The sequence below is a fragment of the Platalea leucorodia genome (assembly GCF_965183815.1).
Source record: "Platalea leucorodia genome assembly, chromosome: 4".
NCBI classification, from domain to species: domain Eukaryota; kingdom Metazoa; phylum Chordata; class Aves; order Pelecaniformes; family Threskiornithidae; genus Platalea; species Platalea leucorodia.
Window position 1 is genome coordinate 14299174 of NC_138826.1, and position 18369 is coordinate 14317542.

An 18369-nucleotide genomic window follows, 5' to 3' on the forward strand; every position below is an offset into this window, starting at 1 on the left:
AAAGATGAAATATATTCACACAGTAATCTCTGTCACTAGCTACAGGGAGCACATTCTACCAATTACCATGAAGCGGTTAGAAGTGGAGGCAATTAGAATCATTTCCTCTGATATCAAGTTCTATAGTGTTAAAAATAGCATTTCCTCTATTCACATTCAAATTACTTTTTATTCCTTATGCTTATTTAAAAAAAAAACAGATTCAGAAAATGATGCATGAAAATGAACAGGTGCCAGACATTGAGAAACTGGACCAGCAGGAGTTCAACCTGGATATAGAAGAACAGGAAAGAGTGCAAGCAGAGGCTGAACAAGAAGTGGCGAGGGTATGATAGAATGGGGGGAGAACATTTTAAAACTTGCAGTGAAAAGAAGAAAGAATTATTGAAGAACAGAGGATGATCTCAAAGTTGCTGTTCACTGCTGAGAAGCAGGAAAACTTAAAAGTATTTAAAGTCACTTTCTGAAGCAGGTGAAGCTGGTGATGCAGACATTGCCAATTGGAATATGATCTATGCCAGAAATAGAAATCTGACACTGTGGCCTTGGGCACATTGCTTAAGTTCTAGAATGCTTTTCCTCACATACAAAATGGTGCTTTTCAGTAGTATGCAATATAGTTTTTGGAGAAGATAGCTGCAATAGTCTAAGATGATGAAATACTGGTAATTCATTTCATCTGTTAGGTTTCTTTCAATAACTCAATACAAATTGCTCATATCTTGTTATTTTGCACCACATCTTGTTATTTTCTTTTCTGTATCTTGAAAGGTGAGGAAGGAGATTGAGATGGAGAATTTAGCCAACTGCTATTTGCAGGATGTCATCAAACATGAGTGCTGGGATGCTATGTGTGTAAAAGGACGTGCAGTTAAGGTAACCTCTGCTTTCTCATTCATTTTCTGCAGTAGTTTATTGATTCCTTAAGGTACAGAGACAAAATAAATAGAAGTATAACATATTTCTGATTTGCTTATGGTATGGGAAAAAACTTACTTCTTCCCAGGGCTCATGCAAATCTTTCATTCTGTTCATTTTGTCTGAGCCTAGCTGATTTTATCTTCTAAGCTACCTGATAAGCAAATAAGCAACTCTTTAATTCTTTAATCTCAGAGAATATGCAGTGTTGCTAAAAGGAGAGGTAAATATTATTTTTCTGTGTGCAGTCAGTATGACTTCTGCTACACAGAACATAAAGGCAAAATTTAACCCTGATATTTCCTATTTTAAACAAAGGGAGATTAGTCAAACTGATGATACTGGATTATCTCATGGGTGGTGAAAGACCAAATCATTATACAAAAAATCTAATTCTGGTTGAATTCTGTGGATGAAGAGGCCATATCCATAGATCATTAAAAAAAAAGAAAAAAGCAAATTTTAAACAAACCATTTTCATTACCAAAATGGCAAGTAGTTTTTATCTTACCCCTGTATTTTTACTATATTGTCTATATTAATTGTTCCTCAATTTTATTCCTGATTTTAAGAAGTCTTTATAACTGTTTAGCATTCAGGTATTGAACAAATGAATTGATAGATGTATTCTGAAGAACTTTTTACTTTGGGTTTTTGGTTTTTTTTAAATTTGAACAGTGCTTCCATATGGCTTGTGAAGTGAAGAATTATCCACTGAAGGAACGTAGTGAAGAAGAGCTGGCTACTTTGGAGAAAGTTCTCCGGTTAAAGAAGATTGAGACAGCTGATCTTAAGGTACAATCTCCCTGAAGTACTGCATAAAGGCCTTTCAGATCAGGATGTTTTGAGTTGGCATCTTAACCCTTCTTTACATAGTTACATTTCTAAGGTCCATTTTCTTGCTGTAGAAATTGTCCCCAAAAATTTAAAAAGATAAATAAAGATGAAATGTTGTGTTTTTACTCAGAACAAATGTATTAGTATTAAAGAATCACAGAATAGCTGAAGTTAGAAGAGCCCTTTGGAAGTCATCTAGTCCAGCCCTCCTAGAGCAATTTACTCGGGGCCATGTCCAGTCAGGTTTGGAATATCTCCAAGGATGGAAGATTCCATAACCTCTATGGGCTACCTCTTCCCATGTTTGACAACCCTCACAGGAAAAGTGTTTTACTATGTTTAAGTTGGATGTCCTGTATTTCAATGTATACCCATTTCTTCTCAATGTCACTGAGCACCACTGAGAAGAGTCTGGCTCTGTTGTCCTTACTCCCCACCATCAGGTTTTTATATGCATTACTAAGATCCCCCCAAGCCTTCTCCTTCTTGAGGCTACACAATTCCAGCTCTCTCAGCCTGTCCTCACATGTTAGGTGCTTCAAACCCTTAATTGTATTAGCGGCCTGTCACTGGACTTGCTCCAGTATGCCCATGTCTTTCTTGTACTGGGGAACCTACAAATGGACCCAATATTCCCAATATGATCATTTCAATTTGTATTACTTTGATCACTGAGCTTAATTGCAGAATATAACCTCTAGAATTTTTTCATACATGTGCCACTGGATTGTGTACAAAATTAACACAGTTATCATGTTTGTGATATTCAGGTTCAGAAGAAAAATCTTGAGATCGAGTCTGAGACTGTATTACCTAAGGAAGAAGGAGAGAAGACAGAAGACGTAATGGCTGATGGTAGTGCATCTTACTGCCTCACTGGAAGTCTGAGCTCTCAGTATGGTGGAGACACATCTACCCTATACCACCAATGGGACTTGCACACCAGGGAGCAGAAAGTTAATCAGATAGTCTTATTGAAGGTGATGTCTTCTTAAATTTGTATTCCTGCAGTGACGCTGTCATATCTGTTAGTTCTCACAGCAGTCACAGCCACTGTTAGGTTTTGGGCATACTGACACTATACAATGGAGAGTTGCACAGGTCTCTGAGTTACTGAGATGAAAGCTGATAAATGCACATAGTGCAATAGAGCACCATGTGGATTTGCCAGCTCAGGTCTGGAAGAAAAACATTTTTTGGAATTGTTACCCAGTTTGAGGGTATCATCTGCATTTGCCCACTGGTGCTTCAGCTTAAGAGTTTATATAGCCAAAGCTAGCTTGAACATCTCAGCATGCCCTGTGAAAACATGACCTCTTTCCCTATTATTTGCTGCTGAATGAAAGATCAGGTGGATCCTCACACCATTTCCTTTCTCTCCAGTCTTACCATTCCTTCATTTGGAGTCTTCAATGTTTCTGTTATTTATTATTCATTACTATCACACTCTCTTACTTCTCTTACCTTGGCCAGTTTATTAAGTAGTAAACATGCTACAGAATAGGCTTCTTATGAAGATGATCTACAAGGGTAGAATTGGTTAAACTACTATAAAGCATTGCCTCCTCAGAGCTCTTTAAGGCTGTAAATGGTAGCAGAGCTCAATGATTATGCATTGTAATACATAAAATCTATTAGATGATACACTAGTGTTTAAAGTAGAATCATAGAATAGAATCATAGAATCGTTAAGGTTGGAAAAGACCCTTAAGATCATCGAGTCCAACCATTAACCTAGCACTGCCAAGTCCACCACTAAACCATGTCCTCAAGCACCATGTCTACCTGTCTTTTAAATACCTCCAGATGAGGCAGATGGGGAAGAAACACAAGGAGCACTTTTAGATGTAAGCTTGGATGTAACAAGATCTTTCTACTGTATGGCTTTAAAGATGCATATTATATATCGAAGTGTAGATATATCTTCAGCGTTCTTGGCCAACGCAGCAAGCTTGCTGAGAGCTAGATGGCTGACTAGACATTGAGCACAGCCTTTTTTCTCCCAGCAACATTGTACCTTATCTGCCATCCTGCCTTCTTTCTTCCTAACTTATTACTATATTAGAAATCAATGAAATAGTCATGGACACAAATATTTATTGTAATACAAACTGCAAGCAGCTAAGCATCTCAAAATGTGAAGTTTAATGATAGCACTTAAATCCTTTTGATGTTTCATTTTAGTAAATTGACACAGTAGGAGAGACACATAGTTTTATCTTTTAATATTCTACTTTGCTTTGTTGAGATCAATTATTTAGGCTAAAGGAAGAATTTATCCACTAGAATATATGCTTTTTAAAATCATTATAAGATCTCAGGTGTTTTAAAAAAAAATCATTTCCAGTGTTCATTTATTTAATGGGCACATTTTACTTACATATGTCAGACAGAAAGTCACATGAAGGCATATTGGAACTGCAGGTTGCATCACTTAAAGATCAGGAAAGTATGTCCTTAACTCTGCCTCCCTGCACCTGTGATTTACAATCTCTAGATATACGAGTCACGTGTTTTTTTCTGTTAAGCCCCTTCTTCTGTCAGCCGAAGAGTACAAAAAACAGCAAATAGAAGGCAGCCTAATTTTTTATCTAGTCTGGCAGCAGTATGTTTCTTTCAGAATCTTTGTCAAATGGCAAATACATAGAAGAAAAGGAATAAAAATTTCTAGGGGAAAAAAAAAGAAAAAACTGATAATTTGCCCACCTCCATTTAACAAAGCTTGAACTCTGCCCTTATGATTTTCACAAAAGGGCTTTATGAGTTTATCTCCCTGTCACACATACAAATACACACGTTTATGATTCTGATGGCTTGAGGAGTGGTATATAACCATGCATGGATGTGACCTGTGCAGTATTGCTGTTTCCTTTTTTGGTATTTCAGGACATCATTTACAAACTGAAAACTGCTTTTAATAAGGAATTCGATGTAGTTGCACGACAAAAGGAGCAGGAGATAGCACGAGTGAAAGAAAGAAACCTGAGGATCCAAAAAATCTTGGCACAACTTGACCTCCAAGTGGAAGTGTGGGAGCCCGCTCTTACAGATGACGAGATACCAGAACGAGCGCTGACTGTTCAGGATTCAGAGGTGTCTGAAAAATAAATCTTTCTCTTTCACCCACTCAGATACAGTTCTCTAATTCTTCTCATTTCCAGACATTGTGTCAGTACTGAAAAGCCTTAAAACAGATGTGTCTGTATACTTAAAATCATCTTTTTGACTCTTTTGCTGCCCTTCCCTTTTTAGGGAGAAAGCTCTAAACAAGTCAATCTGAAATGAATAAAATGTTTACAATCTTAATTTATTGCTGTTAAAAAGTTTTTAATTGCCCATAAATTAGGTAGAAATTCCCCCTGTTCCTGACTATAAGATTCAAACCGGGCTTGCATATTTCTTATACAATATATTCCACTTTGAAACTAAGTAGTTTCAAACTAAGTATCTAGGTACTAAAGCATACTTAGTACTGTACGTATAAATTCAATTGGCAATTTATAAAGAAACACCATATTTCTTATACGATACATTCCAGTGATCTCATCTGCTCTTTTGGTCAGTCTTTCCCCACTTCTCTCTGCTCTCCCACCAGTCCATGTTATTCCACTGTCAGAAAAGGTATGCACAAAACACAACTAATACCAACAAAAATGATGGTAGTTCATATTTTAGCATTTTTAAATATAGCTTTTGGAGCTGTTCAAAAGAACAATTCTCTTCTTGAGTAATGTTGTCACAGAGCTTAGATACAAAAAGCATTAAGCATTAGTATTACGTCATCTTTTCAAATGTTCTTAGTCCACATGTGATCGTGTTTGGAGAAAAGAACCCTGATATGAACCTCATTTTCTTCCTTCAGATTAAAGTTGAAAAATACTTGTCTCAACAAGAGAGAGAGAAAGCAGAAATGCTGGCTAAGCTTGAAATGGAAAGACGCCATGCTGCTATGGTACTTAAAGTAGTATCCTTTTTACTGAATAGGCCTTTGTCTCTGGTTAGGCTTATTTAGTTAATGCTGCACTGGAATATTCCAGTAATATAGTATGGGAGAATACATTTTAAATGGTAGGTAATGATGATGTGTGCCTTTTCCCTCGTATTATCATTTACAATCAGAACTACAAAGACCAGCTGGGGGAAGAAAAGATTTAGTGTTAGGCTCACAATTTTTCAAAATGTGCTTAGTGGCAATTAAAAATACCATATCAGGTGAATCCAGACTAGATAAATTTCTAAATGCATGCTACTGCTCAATCGAGAGCTTTGTGCTTGATACGTGTTTGTTGACTGAGTGACCTGTGTTCCTTAGGGATCAGACTAGAAGATCATAATGCTTTCCTCTGGCTTTCAAATGCATCTGTGAAAAGCCCAAGATGGTTCTGGCCCCAAAAGAGATGCACAGTAAGACAGTGACACTACAACTTCCTTCATCCCAGTACCTGCCACCTGGCCAGGAGTAGTCTGTGCCTGTGTATTCTTTCCAAAACTGCTAGAATGGCAGTTTTAGTAAGTTATTTAGTATATGAACATGTGTCCACCAGAAAAAAATCTGAGACTTTTAGCATATTTTACACGCATCACCAAAGAGCATCGATCTACTAGTGACACACAGTATAATTGTATGGGTGATCTAGAGGTGAACTACTCTGTTATCGTTCCCAAAACTTCCAATTACTACACTTCCTTTTGTACTCTAAAATATTTTTTGTGGTCGTTCCCAGGACAATGAAAGACTGCGTGCTCTTAATGACATGATGGGTGGAGTGCTAGAAGTCAAAAAGGAAGACATCTTGAAAATGGTGAGCCGTGTTTCTGCCCTATCATTTAGGTAGCTTGTGGGCTTTTAAGGAAATGTGAAATTCAACTAGCAAATATTTCCAACCTAAGCAATAGAAGAAAGTCGGAGAATTGCAGAATTGCATTATGCCTAGATAGACTCCATAAGAGACCATACACTGACTCAAAAGAGACCACGAGATTCTAGTGCCTGCATATGATTTGCACATAAACACCTGTCCCTATCACAGTGGAATACTATAGGAACATAATCTAGTATTACCATTACAACAACTGTATTGCTGGGGGAAGGGTCTATTATCCATGGCTATGATCTTACAGAAAAATACTGTGTTCCTTTTACTCAGCAAATATAGATAGTACAGCAGTAGAGGAAGGAAAGAATGTGAAGGAGTGTCACAGAAAAAGGACAGGGCAGACCCAAGCACTCTCCCTGGAATTGGTCTGGTTTGGAAAATTAGGACTCCACTTAGAAGTATACCTTAGCATGGAGTTAGATTTGGGGTTCTGAAACAGAAAACGTGGCATATCTTGTACCGACAGTAGTATGTTTGAGTACAAAATACTTGTATTTTACAAGATCCAGGAGTGAATTCCTGTAAGCAAGTGAGAGAGAATAGCACAATATATATACACCAAAACTACCGGTGTAAGTAACAGACCAGAGAAACAGAATATATATGTTACTCAGACTTAAGACTTGTTCCTTACTTACCACTAAGAAATGCCTTTCATTAAATTTGATGTGTGCTATAGTTTGTTAGTGTGCTGATGGAGACTTAATATGGCTTTTGAAGCATATTTGTCTTTAATACTTCCAGGATATTCCTCCACCTCCTTTTATATCCAAGCCTGAGCATGTTTGGGATGATGAAGAAAAGAAAATATTTAGAGAACATGAGAAAAAAGTCAAGGAGCTGAATGAAGAAAAAGAAAAGTATAGAAGGGTAAATTAAAATGAGAAAAGGAGTGGTTTTGTTCACAGTGCTCATGACCAAAGATTCTGATCTTTCTCAGGAGCTACTTCTAAAAATGAATACTAGTAAATAGAATAAACAAAGAACAAATGAAGAACAAAGGTCATCTGGCATATTAAATAAGTCCTAGTTTAGACAATAAAATAAGGCAATCTCTACTTACACCAATTAATATGTGCCAAAACTTGTGATATCTGACAAAAGGTAACTTCGCTTCACAAATTTACCAGCATTCCTAAAATGGTTTTTCAGGTTCCGTTCCAGAGCTGCTGATGCCATACACAAATAACCCAATTATATTTATCCTTTAAAGTGGTATTTGGCCACCGTAACTTGGTAGCCTGGCAGCACTCTCCTTCCAAACAAGTAATTTCCGGGACCTTTTGGCTGAAGGATACAGTTCTATATTGTGCATTCTACAGCATCTGATATACTATATCAGAGCTTCTTTGTTCCTCCAGATGTAATATTGCTGGTCATGTTCTTCCCTTGCCCAGGCACTAGAAAATGAATTGAAGAAACTTGAAGCTTCCATCCAGGAAACAACACAAAATTTTGATGTAACTGTGTGCAAACTCTCTGAAAGGAAAGTGAAATTAGAGATGGTCATCTATCAGGTATTGCAGAGCACATTAATTTTTCATCTCTGCCTCTGTGCAGCAGGAATGTTAACGATTTTTATTACAATCTTTTCACAGGAAGAACTCAAAATAGTCAATCTTGTTTATGCTTTACTGTTGAATGAAGAGTTGGACACTAGAGAAGCTGGACTTCATAATTTCCTTATGAAAAAGGAGAAAGAAAAAGTAAGTTATCATTTGGAATGCTGTTCTTAGGAAAAGTGTAATATTTACAATGCAGTTTCTTGTGAATACTGCTCTTTCCAAATCAAAATTTTGCCATAAATGATTTTCTGACAATTTACAGGGTCACTGATTTTTTTCAACTTGTACAGGTGACATACATTATAAATCCATATGTTTTTTAATAGATATTTATATTGGTTCATCTGGAGTTCTTTGGTAAAACTCCATACGTTCAGAAGGGCATGCTGCTATTTGTTTGCTCTATATAATATTTTTTAGTATCCAGTTTCAAGCTGGAAGCACCAATATGATGCTTTTATGACAGAAAGATGCACAAAAGAATGTGTAATGCCATCACATTTTTCACTGAGGTGTCTAATATAGGCCAGGGCCACGCTGACTTGTGTTTGCCAGTTCAAACCATAGACAGAGGGGGTGTGTGAGTATCTGACCATGGAAGCAGAACATACCACGGAGTACAAAGTGTTTATTGTCTTATCGACCAATTTAATCTCCTGAAGAGTTTACCCATCCCTGTCAAACCATACACAAGTCAACAAAAGACTGGAGAGCACAAGTAGTAGATCTGGATTTCAATACAAGTGCTTACTGCCCACAGTAATAAGTTTGAGTGACAGTTCTGATTCCTGTGTCCTGCCAATACCTGTATGACTCAGGTGATGTAAGTGGTGGTAGTCTGCAGGTTGGTTCTGGCTCTTGGGACAATATTATCTCATTTGCCCACTTTGTCTTCGTGGAGCTGTTCCTGAGTCCACAGAGAATATATTAATGCCTCCCCATGTCAGATCTCCTACTCGGCCTGTACAGACCTCTGTGTTTGGAGCTGCAAGCAGCCATTTGTACGTGAGCTACAGCGACAGGTTCCAAAGTAGGTATCTAGCCCCTACCACTGAACAGGCTGAACTTGTTTTAAAATTACTTGAGGCCAAGTGTATACCAGCTTACATTTTTCAAAACACATCTTTTTTTTTTTTTTTTTTTTAATTTTCTAAATGTTTCCATTGATATATCTTTTGGTCCATGCAAACTGCAAAATACAACAAAACGGTCTCCCCAGCAGAGTATAAGCACAGAACGGCCTCAGTAAAACAGATGAGCTTAGTATCCTCACACGTAGCAGAACTATGTCATGACAACAGGGAAACTTCATTCTAAAATGAAGAACCCTCCACTGGACAGCATATGAGAATTTTTGACTGGTCTTGAACAGCATTTGAGAATTTTTGACTGGTGTTGAACAGCATTTGAGAATTTTCGACTGGCCTTGAACAGCATTTGAGAATTTTAGACTGGTCTTATCTGTGATGACATGAAAGGAAAAGGAAATCTCTATGCAAGTGAAAACAAGTATCAGGATAGGTCCTTACATTCAAAGTTTAAACAGAAGACTTGTAAGCATTTGTATAAGATATTTCTTACACAGATTTCTTACTTTCTTAAGCAGTGGACTAGTTTAATTTCACACCTTCTCACCTTTTAGCAGTATCTACAAGTAACCCCCAAAGAAGGCATTATATTGTTGGTAAAAATAGCTCACAAGGTTTTCTCTAGAAATAAGAAAGTGTCAGCTTCATCAGTGTATATGAATGGCCATTCAGTGCTTCTGCTAGCTGAGCTTCATTCCTGAAATCTCTTGGTTTTGCTATAGGTCAAGACTGCAAGAACAATCCAGACTACAAAAAATAAAATTGAAGCTTACATAGATACCTGTGAAAATGCAATAGCTGAAGAGAAGGTGAGACTCTCAACAAACACAAGGAGATTCAGAACTTAAAAAGTCAATGCCGTGTCTTGATAATGAGAAGAACATATTTCATTGTAAGCATGGGATGAGTTCTGGTCAACTTGCTGATCACTGAAATTAGGCAGTAAAGGAGAGTATGTACATAGAAGAATTTATTAAATAGTCCAGATTCCCATGATGCTTGGGAGCACTTGAAGGGCACCATATTCTGTATTTCTAAGATATGAGCAGATGATTGATGCTTTTTTTAAAATGACATTGTGGTAACAAGGAAGCTTTCTGTTTTCCTCCTAGAATCTGGAATGTGGTTTTACAAAGCAGTTTGCTGCAGTACCTGCCAATCTCCTTGATGAACTTTTCCAACTTTACAAACATCGACCAAAGTAAGATTCCCCTTGATTCCATCTGTTTGAATACTAATATTTCTTGTGTGTCAAAAATGACAATGCTATTTATTTCAACAGTCTAAATTATTTTGATAATTGGTGGACTGCCTGCTTTTTATTGGATAGTTAACAATGGTTGATTTTCTGTCATACTAAGGAATATTTCTATCATACTAAGGAATATTTCGAGTACTTACATTTCCTTATTCACCCCACACAATCTATTTTAAATGCAATCTAAATAATCATCAGTTCTCAAAAACATATATTTGTATTTTGTGTAAGATGCAGTCTTACTATTATTTGCTCTTTGCAAGAGACTGAGAGTATGAAACGTTCTTAGTTGTTTGTGAGCTGCTTTTGTGCAAGAGAAAATAAAAAGTAAATACTGTATGTACTGTGTATATGTGCACTAGGACCCCAATGACAAAAATGCTCCTTGACGCTGCTAACCCATATCGGGAGTGTTCAGGCTCAGCTGAAGATTACAAAGATGCACTTACCCTTTTAATGAAAGCCATGGATGAACTGGATAGTCCTGAGCACATGCCTAATGGCTTAGACCCATCTGTATGGGAACGTTTTTGTCTAGCTAGACGAAATAAAATGGAGAGTGAGGAGCTGGTATGTAAAATTCTTTATTTTTCCAGTATGCTTCTTGATATTTTCAGATAGAAATGAATAAATTATTTTCTAAGCAGAGTGTAAGGGTTGTAACCTCTGTCTCATGTGCTCTACTGGGATTCTCAAAATACCAGGCTGCATATTTATACATACGTGTGTCTTCTTAAGAATTTGTCTTCTCTGTTCTTGAAGAGGCTTGCCCTGACATACTGACAAAGTTGAAAAAGTTCAGAATGTCATGACATTGCTTGCTTAGGTGAAATGGAAAGCCCTAACACTGGCAGAGATGCAGGCCTTTCTCCAGAGAAGAATGGATGACAATGAGAAGATTAAGTCAGAAATAGAAGATATTTTCCAAGAACTCACTTGGTAATTTTGTTTCTTTTCCTATGTTCAGCTACATTTTAATACTCCACCAACACAGAACCAAAAGTTACATACAGAATTACACAGCTGTGTTCTCCAACACTCTGTTATCTAGGATTCATCTAAGAAAAATGAGGTGTTATTGCAGCACACATGAGCAGGCCAGACCAGTCTTCATCTACCACCTTAAGTAACAACATCAGTAAGGATGGTAGCATGGTCTTCAATGCAAACTGACTGCCCCAAAAGCTACATCATACAGTTAATCCCCCAAAGCCTTCAAGGCCATATTTGTGCTAGCTAGCTCAGTTAAATTTTGCTCATGTAGGCCTAAGATACAGCAATCACTCCTAATTGCAATATGCTGCCCAGTCACGTGACACCTGATTTCACTGAGCTGCTTGGACCTGCAATATTTCATTTTTTCATGTGCATGACATAATTTTCACACTCATTGTCATTAAGGAACAAACCCCAGGATAAATTATATAAGCAAACGGGTGTTGGCTGGGAGTATCCTCCATTTCCTTTTCAATTGTTGTAAAGATTTCTGTTCAGTAAGAACACTTTCTCTCAGAACATCTGCTAGAGTACGTTAAACTGAATCCAGTGGTTGAAAACTTCATGTATGGAAATAAGTTGCAAATTTTGTTGTCACTTTGGAAGGCAATAGAAGACAGGCTGTCAAAGAGTAACCCCTACATGAACATACCGCTTACCAGTAATAAATATAAACATTTTGAGAATCATGGGAGGATTTATATAATCCTGTTGAAATCGCTAAACATTGCTTTTGTTTTCTGCCATTTTAGGTTGCAGGAGGAGAAGATGAAACTTCAATTGAATTTGACTGTCCAGTTTTTGCTAAAACAAGGACAGGTGGAATTGGAAAGTACTGAAATCCCAGACTACACTGATGCCATTCTCATTAATAAGAGTATTATTGAAGAACTGAATTGCTCTATCATGGTAATTTACATTACCTGAAAGAAATGTAAGCTTTTTAAACAAATGTATTGTCCTTCAGGGACTCTGCTTTTTCTCCAGTTTGATGTCTAGTTTCAGTTCATTCCTACACACCGGTAGGCTCCATTGTAATCTAGTGGCTATTAAGAATTCTGTGATGCCTCTTATCATGATGTAAAGATTGCAATATGGACTGCTTTCTTGATGTTTGATCAATACAATTCAGATCAATGAAATGGCAACAGGTTTCAGACACAACATTACTTACACACACTCTGTAAATAGAAAATGCTAATATCCTGGGCACTAGTCTGAAAATTCCCTCAAGGCAAACTTATAGTCATGTTAAGAAGCATTTGAACAGTAGCTTACATTAAGATTTAAAAAATTAATACACTTTTTATATAAGGTGAAATTGGTGATCATGCTTAAAACAGTTTTTCATACTCTCATTAAATGTTCTTTTTTTAGGCATTCTAGCTGCACAAAAACTGCTTGTTACTGCTACTGCACAAAGCCTTCAGTAATAACTGCAGAATACCTTATACACAAGTTTGTATTCTGTAGCATTAAAATGCCTTTGCATTCTTATAAAAGACAGAAAGATGGAGAGAGAGGTTAGTTGTAATTTTCTTCATCTCCTTCTACGATCCAAGGCTGTGGCACAGAGCATAAAAGGGAACAAAATTCCACAAAGATATAACCATCTGGAGCAACGTCTGGAAAGAGACCGCAGTATAGCGTGTTTTCCTTACTAAAATTATAACTTTGGAAGCTTGCCCATCTTGTTGCAAATAATTATTCTATAACCTGTAAAGTGTGTTAATTAAGATTAATCTATTTTTTCAGGCTCAAGGAGAAAAAAAAATTGCTAGCATGGTTGAATGTAAAGAATTCTCTAAAGGGATATTTCAGCTGGAATGGGAACACAAGAAAATGAGAATGCAGGTAGAAGATCTGGAACAGAAGGCTCGGGACATTGTAACACTACCTATTTCAAAAGATCGCCAGCTAGTGAGTTACTTTCTCTAATTTATATTTTGACCGCAGAAAATTTTGCTGCCTATACCTATAAGATCATTTATACCTCTTAAGTCTCTTACTACTACGGAGAAACTTGATGCCTAAAAGCTCAACAATTCGGCTTTCAAAGGGAAATTTTACTCTTGAGATTGATCAGTGATGAAGTTCTTTGGGATGTTCAGGGGTAAACAGAGGCAAAATTAGCCTCTTAGTGTTTCAAAATTGGCACTGAGAGTCAGGAATCAGGATTTTGCAACCACAAGGAAAAGATCTTTTAAATCAAGCATCATGACTTCCTTTTAAGTGAAAGGTCTGAGGTGCCCTCATCTGGTATCTGACAGAAATACCGTAACTTTTCCTCAGTATACAAAGATTGAGCATTCCTACAGGAGCCCCACTCACTGCCATTTGTTGGCCCAGCAGCAGAACGACAGGGAATTGTTTGCCATACCTGGCAGGCAAGAGGCAGCAGCTGGCCAGCAAGTCATAGCTGTCAAGCACCCACATAGCTTGAACAAGCCCAGTTGGCAGGCCATAAAATATAAAGGCTGTGCAAGAGAGCCAAGGATATCAATGGGAGAAGAGAGGAGGAAGAAGAGAGGTTGGAGTAAGGTTTGGAGTCAGGGATGTTGGAGGATGGGTAGGCTGAAAATATTGCAGTGGGGAGAGCTATAAAGCACAGAGAAAATGAAGGATGTTGGAGAGCAGGCAAGGTTATTGCAACTCAATCAAAAGACTAAAAGAAAATCCAAAACACGTGTTTTGCTCAGGCTTCATTTGTTTTGCTGCTCACCAAAATGCTTGTTCACTTCTGAATCACAGCCAAGGGACTTCTGTAACTAACAACAACAAAACGGCTTTCCAAAGAGGTGATGTGACAACACACTGAAAAGTTCTTCTAGCAAATTTATCACCAGAGTGCTGCCGTTAGCTCAAACTTCATTTAAACTGATGAGCAGAACTATTGCCCTTCAGAGGGAGTGAGACTTACCCATAGCAAAGGCACATACCAGTTTAATCAGAATTTGAATGCTCTGAGGGGCTAGACCTTGCTTCACTTTTTGAATAGAAATGTGCAGTTAGTAGGAGAGGCAAGGCAACAGAGACCCCAACAATAGGAACAGAAAGAAGGATGGTTTAGATAAATGCACGTGAGCAAGGACCTGAGAACACCTGCAATGAGGGCTATTAGCAAAGCAGTGAGTGAAAGCAGTTTGGTGCTGTAGGCAAGGAGTCTGCTGGGTCTTTCCTGTTTCTCCTCTTCTAACTAGAGCAGTCCACAAAATTTTACCTGTCACTTTGGTGGGCAGTACTCTGGAAGGATGAATCTACATCTACAGGAAACCTGTCTACTGCCCATTATGGCTCATACAACCTGTTTTACCATTTGTCATTTGATAAAGAGATATTTTTAGTAGCAGTGTTCCCAAGAGAAAATCTTTAATAAATTCTCTGAAACCTGAATTACCATGGAGATGTAAGAACAATAAAAGAAGTAAGGATTACGAGGAAGCCACTTGACAGAAAATAATCACTTTTTTCTCTGGCCTAAAGACAGACTGTACAGCAGTTTGGCCTCCAGCTGTGTTAGCTTAGACTACTTTATAAGCAGAAGCATAGCTTGGGTTTTTTGACAACTTCACAACAAATTTGCTTGGTCTTTGTTTCCATTAACACATAATAGATGACATTCTTTCTAACAGCTGTACAGTCTAGTATTCACACAGCATCCAAGAGTATCTTTACCATGTCCATTTATGATCACTAGTAAGCCTTTCCACTGTGCAGAATTCTAGTTTTTTGAGTTTCACATAGTATGATTGTCTTTACAGAAGTGTGGAATTGTTGAGAACAAACAGGCTTAATAAGATGATTTCTTTCTGGTTTTAATTCTTCAGTTCCTAACTGTGCTGAACTATGACAGCCGCATCGCCCACCACATTTCAGCGATGGAGCAGACTCTTGGCATCATGGATAAGGTAAAACCTAAGTGAACCACCACATTTGAGAGACACATCCTTAGTTTAAATGCAACTCCTCTCCTTCATTAGCAAGAGGTGTTTGTAAGGAATAACTGCAACTGATGTAGGCATACTAACTCTCCAGCTAACTCAAGGACTGTTGGAGCACAGCCATAACAGCACACACGGATTAATATATATATATACACACACGTATTTATTCACCTGGCTTTCTATAGTTTCTTCAACTTGCGCTGAGCTGTCTACAGCAGCAATTCTCTAGTCTTTGGAAGCAGTCATCATACATTAATAGCTGCATAGATCAACCGTATGGAGAGAAATCTACTTGCTCTGTTACTGGAATTAAATGCATTCCTTCCTGAACATCTGAATGCAGATCTGCTTATCACTTCTTACACAGTATTGCCTATAAAAGTCACTCTTCCATGTCTAATGAAGCATTCTTCCAGTCTTCACTGCTTAATGGTTCTCTCCAGGAGCGCGAACCTGTTCATAATATCACTTCCCCGCAATATTAAAAATAACACAGACACAACAATCTGAATTGCTGGCTCCCTCATCTATTTCAACACTCAAATTATGATTATCCTTGTTTTTAAGTGATTCCACTGGATTTTCTCCAGGTTGCTCTGGCTGGCATCAGCCTCCTCTTCAAGCTTTGGTATTTATCTCGTCCCTTTACAGCCCATCTGACAGCTTCAGCACAACCACCCTTTCTTCAGCAGCTCCTAGCAGAAAAGAGGGTGTTCTCAACTCACTGATTCCATTGACTTCTTTTCCTCCCTTTGCCTTTCAAGTTTTATCTTTACTGTATCTCTCTCCCTGACCCATACCTCTTTGTTCCTTGTCTGCTACTTACATTAGAACTCCATAAAGCATACTGGAATACAGTGTGCGCGAAAGACACTATAAGAGGTAAAGCTAGAATGTGCTACTAGTCAAATCAAAATACATTAAAGTTTATTGAGCTACAATGCAGTGCTTAAAATTGTAGGTTTCCATCAAAAGTTTGTCTGAACAGCTTTTGTATAAGCTCATATATTTGCTTTATTCATTTGGAAATGGACAGCTGCACAAGAAGAATGTGAAGAACCGTCAGAAAAGAATTAAAGAGTTGGAGAAGTGCATCAGTTTAAAAGAGCAAGAAAACTACGAGCTCAGCCTGGAGCTGAAAGAAATGCTTGTCTCTGTTTCAGAAAGGAGGCATATCTTTGAGGCAGCCGGTGAGTCACAGTAATGCACTTTAAGTCACAAGCAAAAAACATTCAGAAAATATCTCCAAGGCTAGATGGTCCTGTTCTCTATCAGCATCAGCTAAGAGGCAAGGAGCGCCTGTTTATCACTGTATGTGCACAATTAGCAGTGTCCTTTCTACCACAACGATTTAACATCGTTTACTTAAGAGCATACCTAGAGATTGTTGCTCTTGTAACCAAAGTTAATTGACTGAATTGCTGAAACTATTTAAGTCAAAATATTATAGTCATTACTACCTTCATTAGACAACATACTTTCATTCTTAGAACTGTTCAACCTACTTCTTTCCACCCATTCAAGGGAACAGAGGAAGTAACATGAAGCTGGAAAGAGTAGTCACTATTAGGAAAACTAGCAATCTTTCCACTAGTATAAGAGTTAAGTGGGTACTTGCTAGAAACTGAAGGAAGTATGCCCAGTGCCTTTTTGAAATTTTTTGCTTTATTCAGTACTATAAAGACTCTTAAGCCCATGTGAGCCTTTTTTAAAATGCTTGCCTATTTTATACAGAACTTGGTATAACCTCGGGACAGGTCCAATATAAATATACACTACGCATCCCCTACGAGTACAGGCTAACCCCAATATCTTGTTTTACGCAGACACACAGCACGTTTCCAAAAAGACTGCAAAGCAGCGTTACCGAGAGATTTTGAAGCAGAAACACCTACGGGGTCTTGTAAAGGAACAGGAAGAACACTTTGAAATTCTTCAGGCAGAAGTTGAAAGGCTGAGATCAAGAACATTCCCTGTTCTTTAAAAACCAGAGTCCAGGTAGATGTATAATACCGTGGTCTTGTTTAAGAAAAAGAGCCTGGACATCTACCTTTTCTTCCTGAACGTTTCTTTCCATAAATGATTTCTTTTGTAATTTCTTTAAAAAAATAACTTCAGTTTGAAAGACGCATGTTTTTCTGCTTTGTACATTTTATACCTAGTCTTATCCCCATTATATTTCAGTTCACGAGATGCATTTCTGCTGTTTTGATTATATAAACCATATAGCTCATTACAGAAAACAAAGGGTACAAGAAATTGTAGAGCGATAGGAGAACAGGTGTATCTGTATATCCTTAGTCTGTAATAGGCATTGTACAACATTTTGAAGGTGAAGTACTGCAAGAAATCCATGAATTCACATCTGTGGCTTTGCCTTAATTTTGCTTTTTAAAATATATTTACACCTGTGATGGCACAGGTGTCGGTGGCTGAGAAGATGAAGGTGTGCTTCGGCATGACCACGTGTGCTACTTGGCTCAGTCCTGAAAGCTGCTGCTGCTTACGACAGCGTAATTACCCACAGCCACCAGGAGCTGTGGCTGCTGCCTCTGGCAAAATCACAGGAAAACCAGGTTTGGAAGCATCTGGCCTCCTGAAAGAGTTGCTGCTATCTCCCACCCCTTCGCATTGATACACGGCCTATTCTCCTGCCAGATCTCTCCAAGACAGCTAAGATGAAGAACCCTTGATAAAATTCACCGTTGCTGGAGTAGGATGGGCCTGCTCAGGCATTCTCACTGATTTTTATTTCCCTCTTCCATGGTGTGTGGCGATTCTTCTTCTCCTTTCACAAATTCACGTAAAAGCTAAACTTTTTCCATTGTGAGAGCATTAATAGCTTTGATACCTTAGTTTAACAAAATTCTACACTTGCAAGGAAAA

The 18369-nt window shown here is 37.9% G+C and overlaps 1 protein-coding gene across 1 annotated transcript in view; it reads left to right on the forward strand.

Moving 5' to 3' along the window:
• CFAP43 (cilia and flagella associated protein 43) overlaps positions 1-17467 on the forward strand; it is a gene marked incomplete at both ends in the record, with an annotated part of 49307 nt that extends 31840 nt beyond the window's left edge. The window contains 19 exons of the mRNA XM_082308551.1: positions 201-326; positions 772-876; positions 1597-1713; positions 2526-2735; positions 4642-4848; positions 5618-5707; positions 6480-6557; positions 7377-7502; positions 8030-8149; positions 8231-8338; positions 10008-10094; positions 10398-10486; positions 10906-11113; positions 11370-11482; positions 12292-12448; positions 13295-13459; positions 15367-15447; positions 16520-16673; positions 17310-17467. Coding sequence (XP_082164677.1) covers positions 201-326; positions 772-876; positions 1597-1713; positions 2526-2735; positions 4642-4848; positions 5618-5707; positions 6480-6557; positions 7377-7502; positions 8030-8149; positions 8231-8338; positions 10008-10094; positions 10398-10486; positions 10906-11113; positions 11370-11482; positions 12292-12448; positions 13295-13459; positions 15367-15447; positions 16520-16673; positions 17310-17467 — 2499 coding nt within the window. The remainder of the gene's footprint in view (positions 1-200; positions 327-771; positions 877-1596; positions 1714-2525; positions 2736-4641; positions 4849-5617; positions 5708-6479; positions 6558-7376; positions 7503-8029; positions 8150-8230; positions 8339-10007; positions 10095-10397; positions 10487-10905; positions 11114-11369; positions 11483-12291; positions 12449-13294; positions 13460-15366; positions 15448-16519; positions 16674-17309) is intronic.
• Positions 17468-18369: the final 902 nt, after the last annotated feature.